This window comes from Sturnira hondurensis, unplaced genomic scaffold, assembly GCF_014824575.4.
Source record: "Sturnira hondurensis isolate 20B ecotype Veracruz unplaced genomic scaffold, ASM1482457v3 Scaffold0013063, whole genome shotgun sequence".
Classification (NCBI taxonomy): Eukaryota; Metazoa; Chordata; class Mammalia; order Chiroptera; family Phyllostomidae; genus Sturnira; species Sturnira hondurensis.
Genome location: NW_028085694.1, coordinates 2939011 through 2951412, shown reverse-complemented (window position 1 = coordinate 2951412; position 12402 = coordinate 2939011). Strand labels below are relative to the sequence as shown.

The 12402-nt window shown below is 37.4% G+C and overlaps 1 protein-coding gene across 1 annotated transcript in view; it reads right to left on the bottom strand.

Moving 5' to 3' along the window:
* Positions 1 to 12402, bottom strand: part of COL24A1 (collagen type XXIV alpha 1 chain) — a 337900-nt gene that overhangs the window by 28649 nt on the left and 296849 nt on the right. The window contains exons 48-52 of the mRNA XM_037060934.1: positions 11795 to 11902; positions 10395 to 10502; positions 10249 to 10302; positions 9716 to 9778; positions 6507 to 6560 (exon numbers count right to left, since the gene is read on the bottom strand). Coding sequence (XP_036916829.1) covers positions 6507 to 6560; positions 9716 to 9778; positions 10249 to 10302; positions 10395 to 10502; positions 11795 to 11902 — 387 coding nt within the window. The remainder of the gene's footprint in view (positions 1 to 6506; positions 6561 to 9715; positions 9779 to 10248; positions 10303 to 10394; positions 10503 to 11794; positions 11903 to 12402) is intronic.

The following is a 12402-nucleotide window of genomic DNA, read 5'->3' as shown; positions in this document are numbered from 1 at the left end:
TGAAGAGAATGTGTGTTCTGCTGTTGGGTGGACCTACTGCTTTTAAACTGTTAATATTTTTGTGCTCTTCCTTGTGGAAATTAGAGATGCAAGTTTTAGTAAAAAAATGAGATAATACTATTCACCTTTTCTGTAATCTGTATTTATTGTTCACAACATAATATGCATGTTCTTCCATATTAATCCACATTCCTCTAGGTAATTATAATGCTAATCTGGTATTTAATAAAGTATTATAATATTATGTTGAATTTCCTATTAGACTTTTTCGATTTTTCATGATAAGTAATACTGTAAAATCTCTTTGTACTTTAAAAAAATTTTGATAGAAATTATTTTGAATTGTTGTTTGAAATTGCATGCACACTACAACAAACAGGAAGGCATACTTCTGAAGTGTGCATGTACTATCATCCTTTGCTAATCTCATAAGCTAAAAGTACTACCTCATTATTTACTCACCATTTATATTACTTCAGTATTTCCTACCTTGTCCCTAAACCCATTTAAGACTAGGACGTTAACTTTTAAAAACTGATTTTGAAGATATCTTTACTGAATTTTTTTATACTCTCTACCACCTCCAACCCAGAGCTAACAGGCTGGTACATATCTTGTTATAGTTTTTTCTGTTTTTAAATTGTATTTTATTGTTTATGTTATTACAGTTGTTCCTTCTTTCTCTCACTTTGCCCCTCTCTACCCAGCCCTCCACCCCCAGGCAATCCCCATATAGCTGTCCATGTCCATGGGTCATGCATATATGTTCTTTGGCTAAGCCCTTCACCTTCCTTCATCCAGTGCCCCTTTCCACCCTTTTAAGAGCTGTCAGTCTGTTCCATGTATCTATGCTTCTGTTTCTATTTTGTTTGTTATATTCCAAATATAAGTAAGATCATATGGTATGGTATATGTCTTTCACTGACTGGCTTATTTCACTTAGCACAATAGTCTCTAGGTCCATCCACACTATTGCAAAAGGTTAAGGGTTCCTTCTTTTTCACTCTTGCATAGTATTCCATTGTGTAAATGTACCACAGTTGTTTTATCCACTCATCTACTGATGGGCACTTAGGCTGTTTCTGGATCTTGGCTATTGTAAATAATGCTGCTATGAACATAGGGGTGAATATTTTTTTTGGTATTGGTGTTTCAAGATTCTTAGGATATATTCCAAGAAGTGGAATCATGGGCCAGAAGGTAGTCCCATTTTTACAAAAGAACTAATACAACTCAACACCAGGAAGACAAACAATCTGATTAAAAAATGGGCAAAGGACCTGAATAGACACTTCTCCAAGGAGGACATGTAGATGGCCCATAGGCATATTAAAAATGCTCAACATCACTAATCATCAGAGAGATGCAAATTAAAACCACAATGAGCTATCATCTCATGCCTGTCAGAAAGGCTACCATCAATAAGTCAACAAACAAGTGATGGGGAGGATGTGGAGAAAAGGGAACCCTACTGCATTGTTGTTGGGAATGCAGACTGGTGCGGCCACCATGGAAAAGAATATGGAGTATCCTTGTTATATTATTTTCTAATCAAATATTGACAAATATATTTACATATGTACAGAGTGACTGATCATGGTTCATAATATGGATATCATATTATATACTCTTCTATGCATCAGATTTTTCATACTTAACAACATGCCATAAAATAACTTCAAGTCAGCCAAACTAAATAAACTAATTATTTTTTAACAGCTGCATTATATTCCATAAACTGGCTAGACCACAAGTTATTCCATGATTCGTCTACATATGAGCATTTATGTGATTTTAAGCCTTTTTTGCCAATAAAAACAGTGCTGTGAAAAAAAAACCTCTAAAATTTCTTTAGTATATTGAGTGCTTTTATTTCTCTGGGACAAATTCCTCTAAGTGGAACTCCTTGATCAAAGGGTATACGAGGTCTGTCCAGAAGGTATCCAACCATGCAATATGAAAAAACAGAGACATTTATTGAAGATACAAGATACAAGAAACATTGGACACAGGACAGTGATGCCTCAGCCTCCTTCAAAGTAGGCACTTTGGAACCTCACACTGTTCTCCCCATCACCATCAGCTGCCCCATCATATTTTCTTAAATCTCATCAAAGGTCTGAAGTCTCTTCCCTTTCAAAGGTGATTTTAGTTTTGGGAAAAGCCAGGAGTCACAGGGCACCAAATCTGGGCTGTATGGGGAGCTGAGTCACCTGGGTGATTTGATGGTCTACCAAAAAACTCTGCAAGAGACGTGATGCGTGAGTGGGTCCATTGTCTTGATGAAGCTGCCAATCAACAGTTTCCCAAAGCTGCAGTCTTGTGAATCATCCAAATAGTTTCCATGGAGGAATGTTCAAGCTTAATGCAAAATTTGATGCCAATTCATTGTTCTACTCAATCATTTTGAATGTCACAGCCACGCAGTAGTACACAGGCTCACTCAATGGCATCTACCATCCCAGTGAGGTCATCACTGTTCACATATGTGCATTCCAGTCTGCTCTCCTGGGCTGCCAGGTTGCAACATCATGCAACTGTTCTCATTACATTAACAATGGTTGGACTTTTTTCCAGACATACCTCATATACATGTATGTATGTGTGTGTGTGTGTGTATTTTAATAGATATCTTTCCATAAAGGCTGCAATTCACATTTCTACCAGTGATAAATGAGAGTACCATTCTTCCTACATTCTTTTCTTTTTTTTTAAGATTTTATTTATTTATTTATCTTTAGAGGGGAAGGAGAGAGGGAGAGAAATATCAATGTATGGTTGCCTTTTGTGCATCCCCTGCTGGTAGTTAGCCTGCAAGGAACCGGCCTGCAACCCAGGCATGTGCCCTGACTGGGAATCGAACCGCGACTGTCTGGTTCGCAGGCCCGTGCTCAATCCACTGAGCTATGCCAGCCAGGGACCCTACATTCTTTTCTGAAAGGTTGGATGTAATATCTTCTTAACATTTTAGTTTGCATTTCTCTAATAGTTAGGATAGCATCTTTACAAATAACTATTAATCTTTTGAATTTGTTCTTTGTCTACTAAGTTTTCTATCTTTTTCATACTAATTTGTAAGAGCTCTTTATTCATAAGTCTATTATATGTTGTATGCTTTTTATTACTTTTTCCCAATTTATACAAGGGTGGAAAAAATAGGTTTATAGTTGTGAATATGTGAAACAAAGTTTATTCTTGTCTTGTTATTTATTAATGATTATATTATTTTCACACAAACTGCAAACCTACTTTTACCCATCCCTATATTATTTTGACTTTATTTATGGACTCTGTTTCCATGTAAAATTATTTTTTTCAAGTATTCATATATATTTTATGTTCATTTATAGTTTTCTGATATCCTATTTTAATTTTTTGATCCTTTTTTTAAAGTGTATTTTATTGATTATACTATTACAGTTGTCCCAATTTTTCCCCTTGGCCCCCCTCTGCCCAATACCCCTCTTCCTTCCAGCAATTGCCTCCTTAGTTCATGTCCATGGGTCATGCATGCAAGTTCTTTGGCTTCTCCACTTCCTACATTATTCTTAACATCCCCTTGTCTATTTTGTATCTACCATTTATGCTTATTAATCCCTGTACCTTTCCCTCTATTTCCCCCCTTCCCCCTTCCCACTGATAACCTCCTATGTGATCTCCATTTCTATGATTCTGTTCCTGTTTTATATAAATGTTTTATAAAAATGTTCCTATTTTATATAAAAGGTCTCCCCAACCGTTAAGCTATGATTTAGTTTTCTAGATAATTTTCTTAAGATTTTAATTGGTTCACTTTTTTTACAGTCAAGTCTTTAAAAGTTCACCTAGGATTTTTAGAAAACTTGGGTCAAATAGGGTTCTAGTTTCCTAGACGGTGGTGGGACTATAAGAAAATCTATCTCCATTGCTGTCACTGGTGTCGGAGTCAGTGTGTGGCTGAATCCTGGTCAATAGACATAAGAAATACAATGGGAGACTTCTGAAAAAAGCTTTATATTTCCCAAGATAGATCACTTTTCACTTTGGATCATTATTCTAGACGTGACTTCTGTGAAGTTGAAGCAGAAGTAGCCATCTGCTGTAAATGTAATTATGAAGCCAGCAGAAGAATGGCAGAGTAGAGATACAGAAACAATCTGGTCTTGAATAACATGATCGACTCACTCACTTAAGCAAATCAGAAGTTCTTATTACCTCAGGGCTCTTCATAACGTGACACACATTTCCTTACTGATAAAGCAGTTTGATTCAGGGTTCTTATTACTTGCAGCCAAAACTCTCCCAACTGATGTACCATTTTTGTTATAATTACATTCCTATTCTGAGATCTAACTCTGGGCCCTAGGCTATTACTCTGATCAATTTGTTCATTTCTTTGTACTACCATATAGTTGCAATGACTATACAATGACTTTACAGTGACTTTATTATTTTTTTAAATTTATTTAATTATTTTTCAAGTACAGTTTTCTATGACTCCCACCTCATCCCACCCCCCCTTCCTCCCCCCNTTGATTCAGGGTTCTTATTACTTGCAGCCAAAACTCTCCCAACTGATGTACCATTTTTGTTATAATTACATTCCTATTCTGAGATCTAACTCTGGGCCCTAGGCTATTACTCTGATCAATTTGTTCATTTCTTCGTACTACCATATATTTGCAATGACTATACAATGACTTTACAGTGACTTTATTATTTTTTAAATTTATTTAATTATTTTTCAAGTACAGTTTTCTATGACTCCCATCCCATCCCACCCCCCTGTGCTACCCCTCCCTTCCATTTCCACCCTTCTCAGTTGTTGTCCATGTATCCTTTATATATGTTCCTCTAAATCCCTCCCCTACTTGCCCTGAAATTCCCTCCCCTCTTCCCTCTGGTCACTGTCAGCCTGTTCTCTATTTCAGTGTCTTTGGTTATATTTTGTTGCTTGTCTGTTTTTGATGTTTAGCTTCCTGTTAAAGGTGAGATGATATGGTATTTGTCCTTCAACACCTGGCTTATTTCACTCAGCATAATGCTTTCCAGTTCCATCCATGCTGTTGCAAAGGGTAAAATATTGTTTTCTTATTTAGAAAAGCAAGTCTCTCATCCCCCACCACTATTTTCTTTTACAATGTTTTGGCCATTCTCAAATGCTTATTATTTTATAATAAATTTTTCTTAAGTTTCTTTTTGGAATAGAAAAAAATAGAATATAGAAAAATTTTAATGTACATGCTGAATATTATAAGGGCCCTAAGGATCCACTTATAAACAAAACAGGTATTTTAATTGAGCCATTTTTTCGTTATGTTTTCTTCAACCAATGAATATTTCATATTTTTGTCAGAGGACTAAATCATTCTGTAATCAGAAGACTATGTATTCCCAAGTTTGCTGAAGAACCACCCGCTGAAATACGAGAATTCTCTCACTTATAACCTCTGATTTAGATTATAGAGCTGAGTGGTAAATGCTGAAAGTCTAGAAAAACATCAACCTATGCATTTAACATTTTAAACTTAAAAATCCAGTAAATTTGGTGGTGGATTCCTCTAACTTTAGCAGAGAGAATAGCTATACTTAATACTGTAAGTATAAAATAGGGCGTCCCACTTCCTATTTGAAAACTCTTTGTCTAACACTCTCAAATACTTGAAAATATTGGTTCCCTGCAGAGGACGAATGTTTCTTCTCCAAATCTCAATTTGTCTCTCTCTACTGTGCGCTTGCTCTTACATCTTTTACTATTAGTACAGTAAAATTCTTTCAAGACCCCCCCAAACACTGTCTCGTTTTTATCTTATTTCATTGCTAAATTTCGTAAGGCACTGGCACATACTGTCACAGCTTCCTCCCCAGAGGAAAGAGCACTGGCCTTGAAATAAGAAATATCAGCTATGTAATTCACTAGCTATATCCCCCTGAATGACAACATAACTGATAAAACTCATCTCTTTCCTTATGTCTTAAGCACGAAAAATATCTACATCAAGTTTGTTGTAAGAATTTGAGAAAAGCTACTATTAAAGATTTTATCTGTACTCTATCTTCTACTGCAACTTATTCTCTGAGATTGCTATTACCTACTTTCTTGAAACTCATGTGGCTTAACCTTGTACTTTTCTGGTTTTCTAATTCCCACCAACTGTTGGTTTGTTTTTTTTTTTCCTTTAGAGCAGGCACTTCCAAAGACTCAAAAGTCAGCTGTCTGCTCTTCTTTTGCTATGCTCTTTCCCTCAGAACACTGACTCTTTTATTCCTTTAGTGATCATCATTATGCTTATGATGCTCAACCTCTCTTCCCAACTCCAGTTCCATTTTCCTTCATCAATTTCAGTTTTAATGCCTACCTCACTGTACATGCTTTCCTAATTACACGTGATTTCTACATTTTTAGGAATCACCTCCCAGATGAAAACGTACATCTGTCTTGCCCTTTGCTTTTCAGGGCAGTCCTTCGTGAATTGCTGTAGAAATAAGATTAGAGACAAAAAGACCTGTGTTGGTGACAAACTTACTGTTCTACCTGCCGGGCCTGTTATACCTTCTCTGCCGAGGGGGCCGGTGCTTCCCTGTTGGAGTCGGAGAAAGACAGTCATTCTCATTGCCAGCATAACTCAGAAAAATTCTAGAAAATGTCTTGTGCAATGGTAAAACAGTCCACATCTACCTAATTTTAGTCTTCACTGTAAAATCTTGTAGTATTAGCAGAAATCATAGGGATTTTGATTTGCGGTGTGTGACCCAATTCAAACATATTATTATAGTTTCCTATCAGGAGAGTTGCATTGGTGTAACTCCTTACAAACTGATAAATCAGCATTACAATTCCATGAATTGGTAACTCCAATAATGCCATATTATATATGTGCCATTGTGTTAAAATGCAATTACTTTATATACAGAGACTATATAGAATGATAAAATTTTGCATACATCACAGATATTGAAGGAACAGATGTTTCAGTGACATGTGGCATGGAATTGAGAGAAACTATGAGAAAGAACCAGAGGGCATCATATGTGACAGACTAATCTTCAGTGTCTTTATCTGTGAAAGTATTTCACAGGGCCACTGTGATGTTTACATGTGACAAATGATTTTGAAACTGTAAGCTTTTATTTAATTATTATGTTACCTTGAATAAGCTGGATCTTTGATCTACTCCTCCCAAACTAGGTATAGACATATTATTTCTTAATGAATACAAACTACCTATTTTAGTTGTTTTCCCTCAACCTCCACTTCCACTTCCACTGGCTGCAAATTTCAGACTTTCTGATTCACACTCAACCTGGAACACATAAATGTAGATAACTAACAAGCCTTCTTTTTTCCAAAGTCTGCAAGGTACAACAAACACTATCAGTTGAGATAATTATAATGCCATACAGACCACTGACAGATAGTATTAATATTAAGTTGGCCTAGGATGAGAGAAAATACCGTGTACTCTGAAAGTAATCTAATGGAGGATTTTGGGTGGTGAACACACAATGCCATATATGAACGATGTGTCATAGAACTAACAGTACACTTAAAACTTATATAATTGTATTAACCAATGTCACCCCAAATACATTTAACAAAATTTAATAAAAATACCAAGACTGAGTTAAAGTGATAATTTGTAAATATGATACTCAAATCTCAAAAATTCACATCAAATCAAGAAAGTTGATTTCTTAACCTAATCAAATATGTCCAACTGACTGGCTTATCACTAAAAAAAGAAGTCAAGAAATCTTTAATCTAATAAACTTGACTGTGACCTAACTCTCTGAAATAATGATTTGTTAAAAGAATGGAGAGGTATACACGGACTCTTGACAAAGTAGGCCAAAAAAGCCGAAACTGTTTATGTTTATCCAAATATGTCCAAAACATGAAGTGCTATGGTTAGTACCAGTTAAATTCTAAATGCGTATTTGAAATAAAGAACAATAAATCCAGATTTCCTACTTCAATTAATTTAACAATCAAGTATTTATTTATTATTAGCAAGTACTAGACACTAGGCCACTTACTATTCACTCTATATGTTATTTGTGCAATTAGCAAACAACCTTCTAACATATCATTTGCTAAATCAGTTGTGGATTCAAATTCTGTCTCCTGTACATAAGAACCCTATGTGACCTTGAGCTGCAGACTTAGTTTCAGAGACTTAGTTTCCCCACCTGCAAAGTGGGGATAATAGCATCTCTCACGAGGTTTTTATGGGAATTAAATGATATAAGGGACACAAACTGTAAACCAGTACTGATAGTCTTCTGCTAAATATTAGCCTATTGAGACTTTCCACTTGACTCTGAAATGACTTACCAAAGAAATACCCACACTAATAAACTAGCATCTATGAGATAGTTATCCGAACTTTACTATTGGTGAGCCGGTCAAGTTTCTGGAGCTGCAAAGGAACATAGGCTCAGAGTCTGGCCTACAGATACCCAGCACTTGGTAAGACTCTGCTTGAGACAGATGCTAGGCAGGCAGCCAACTTCTCTTTGATAACACCAAGAAAGAAGTTAATTAACTGAGAACTTAATAAAATTAAAATGAATGGATTTTAATTAGTGGGGAACCTAATGTATGTAGAGACTTAAAGCAATGTTTATCATAGAGAAGCCTATCACATATAACCCACTTGTGGGTAATTAAGAATTGGATTTTACACAAAAGCACCAATTTTCCATGGTTCTTCAGAAATCATAAAAATAACTAATAAATTTGCACCTGAAGAAATGTTGAGAGGGGTCTTTAAATAAATATTTCCCATGGCAATTTGGCTCTTTGCATTACTGAAAAGAATTTATTCTAAGAGTTGGGGAAGAGACACAGAATTTCAAAAACTTGACTTTTCCTTCAAACTTCTGCAGAGGACAGTGGTTTTCGGTTGCAAAGTTCTTCTTCATGACTCCCTTCTCCCGCATCTGAATCGCTCTGCTCCTTCCCCTCTGCCCAGCCTCTCCACCCTGGCCTGGCCTGCTCTACTGCTACAGGCAAACCATTGCTCGGTGTTCTATAGCTCTGTTTTTTCTTTTCAGTTTTATAGATCATCTCATCAATGAAGAGACTATGGTTAAGAAACAGAGAGTAAACTCTAAAAGCAAAAAATAACCCCAAACAAACCAATAACCAGTAGCAATTAGTGGCTTATCTATCCTGTTTATATTCTTTACGGTTTGCAATTCCAGACACTAAACAGCTAACTGGAGTTTTTCAGACCCTGATCTTTGCAACTCTTTAAGCGGCTCCTCGTCGCTCTCTGGGGATACCCACCCCTGAGCTGGGGAAACACAGCTATCAGAAAATATTTTTCAAAGTGTGGTCTGAGGAACTCTGTGGTCATAGGCAAGCCTCCTCCAGGTGGTACACAGGGGTGGTCTATGGTCATATTAATGCTTACAGCATAACACTGTGTTATGTTTTTGTTCCTGGTGTGAGTTAATAAATACATTATCCAGCGTTCACATTAATTCTGATGATTATGTTTTTAACGAGAGAACTGGAAAGTGTGGGTGGTCCATGGGGTCTTTTGACCAAACTATTATCTGAACTGAAAAAGGTTAAGAACCTCTGCATTTGTTCTAGTAAGTTTCTATCTTAAAAGTCCTTTCATTAGGATACTAATGTGGAGTGTATTAATTTTAGAGTTCTTAACCCCGATTCCTATAATCAGCAAAGACTCCCGATTCCTGGGCAGATGGAGCACTTCACACTTACTCTCTGTCCAACGGGGCCTTTAGGGCCTGATATTCCAACAACACCAGCATCTCCCTCAGGACCCTGGAAACACAGCAAAGAACCAAAAAGACAAAATCTTTAGCTCTGTAGAAACATTTCCCGAATGAAATAATCTCATGCCAACACACTCAGAATTGCCTTTTAAAGAATGGAATGTGATAGTTAATGATGTCCATGCTGAAGTATTTTGGAGTAATTGTACACTCAGGTCTGCAATTTACGCTGAAATATGCCAGAAATGGGTTGACAGAGGGAGTGAGAGATGGATAGATAGAAGGAAAAATGAAAAGAAGAGACAAAAGCAAATTATTCAATAAAATTGATAGAAAAATATGTAGTTATACATAAGTTTTATAACTAACATGTATAAAACTCAAATGTATAACTCTGTACTGACTGAAAACTTTCAGATTAAAATAGTAAGAGCTCAAGTCAGAGACTAAGTATTAGAAATTTCAACATGTTTTTTTCCTGGTTAGCAAGAAGGCTAGCAGAAAGTGATGTAAACATACTTTGGGGCCTGGAAATCCCTGGAAGCCTGTCAAGCCTTGAACACCGTGTTCTCCCTGCAACGCGAGCAGACATGACAGTGATTACTGTGCGGTGGCGTTCTCGTCTGCAGAGTAAGTGCTTAGTGAATTTCTGAGTTGGTACATACAGGCTGCCCTTTCAGGCCAGGCTCTCCACCTGGTCCTTGATCACCTTGTGCTCCTCGGTGACCCCTTTTACCTTGAATTCCAGGTTGACCAGGTAGCCCTTGTTCACCCTAAGGACAGGAAAAGAAAGGTGACCTTGACTTTAGAACCTGAATGAAACCCAAATACAGGCCCGTGCTCAGGCATAGAACAAGGCACTGGGGAAATCAAATGTAGCACGATCATCCTCCCCACCAGTGTTTTCCACATAAGTAATATGTGATTATCATAAATAAGAAGTGTAGTAGTGGGGAAAGAAAATTTAAGTGTAGTCTGGAGTGTGGAAAGAGGAGGGAAGGGGATTCTTACAAAGCTACAGGAGGCGGACTGTGGGGCTACAGAGAGAGAGAGGCGAGAGGGTGCAGTGTGTGTGAGGGGGCGTTTATATGTGACAAAACTTGTATTTTATTTGAGAGATTTTATTTTTCTGTGACCAAAGATTCTTTCAGATCCGCAAATTATCATTCACTGTCTTGAGATAAAGATACAGGGAAGGGACTTGACAAATATGGGCTCTTTTACTGCAGGTTCACACATAAGAGGTAGGGATCTCACTATTTCTTTTCCCACCTTTAGCATTTGCTCAGCTACACTGAGTTTTAGTGAAAGGGGATATTTATGGAATAAACATTAACAGGAGTTTCAAACTGTAAAGAGTAAGCATATGAGTCATCGTTTTCAGTTTACCTTGTATAGGTCAGACTGTGTGAAACCTCTTTAGAAGTGGAGCTATGAAAGTCAAATTAAGAGGTAGTCATGATAAGGGGCCAGTGTCTGAACCGTAGGCTTTTTTATCAAACAGCTTTAGACACTGGACTACTGCCTTGGCTGTCTGGGTCAATTCTGCGCTGAGGTATTTCTAAGATAAGTTTGTTTAGGAAGCCAGTTGACATGTAACAATACTCTATGCAATGAATGTTAATGCAAGACTTAATTACTGTCCCACCGACTCTGAGAAATACTCTGTACTCTCACGAGACTAATTGATTGGTCAGTATATCTGACCAACCAAATAGAAAGTGTATCTGAGAAATAAGTATCTGGAAGTAAATAAGATTTTTCTCTTTGAGGAGAAGGTGGATGACACAGAGAGGGGAAAAGTTGCAAAATGAATCAAAGAGCATTTTTTAAAGCATTACAGTCCTGGATTGAGGGCTGTTTTGGCAAAGTACATGCACTGTAGTTATCCCGGGAGAAGGACATGTCAAGGCCACATACTTTCCTTTTTTCCTAATGTATTTTTATTATTAGCAAAATTTCCTTAAAAGCTATTAATCTTACCATCCTGTGTTCTAGCCAATGAATGCAGGGCCAGTAAGGATGGTCACTGCTGCTTACCCTCCAGAACAAAGCTTTAAATTACCTTTGGACCTAGAACTCCTGGGCTTCCTGGGAGGCCTGATGAACCCTTTGCTCCTTGAGGACCCGGAGAGCCTGTCGGTCCTGTTCTTCCGGGGCTGCCTCTGGTGCCCTGAACAACACACATAAGAAATGAAAACTGGGGCAATTCCTAGAAAATCCATCCAGAGGCTCAATAAATGTGAGAAGGGTTGGCCTTGTGAAATGCCACTGTTAACACATTACCCAGATTTGGAAGTTGTCTTGGGCTTCTTTCCCAGATAAGTGAAATGTTTAAATATGTTTTGGTCCACCTAAAATCTCTAAGCGTAGTTAACATAGTGGCCTTGGGTTTTTAAAATGAAAATACCGAGGCAGTACAAAGTCCACCAGCATCTTCTGACTTAAATAGCCTATGTGTAAAGTATGTTAGTTGTATTCTAAATTTTTGTAGCCTACTCTGGTGTACATGACAACTCTTAGAACTTATTAATCTCTCCTTAAAAAGAATATTCTAGCCCTAGCTGGTGTAGCTCAGTGGATTGAGTGAGGGCCTGTGAACCAAAGGATCGTGGTTCAATTCCCAGTCAGGGCACATGCCTGGGCTGCAGGCCAGTTCCCAGCGTGGGACGC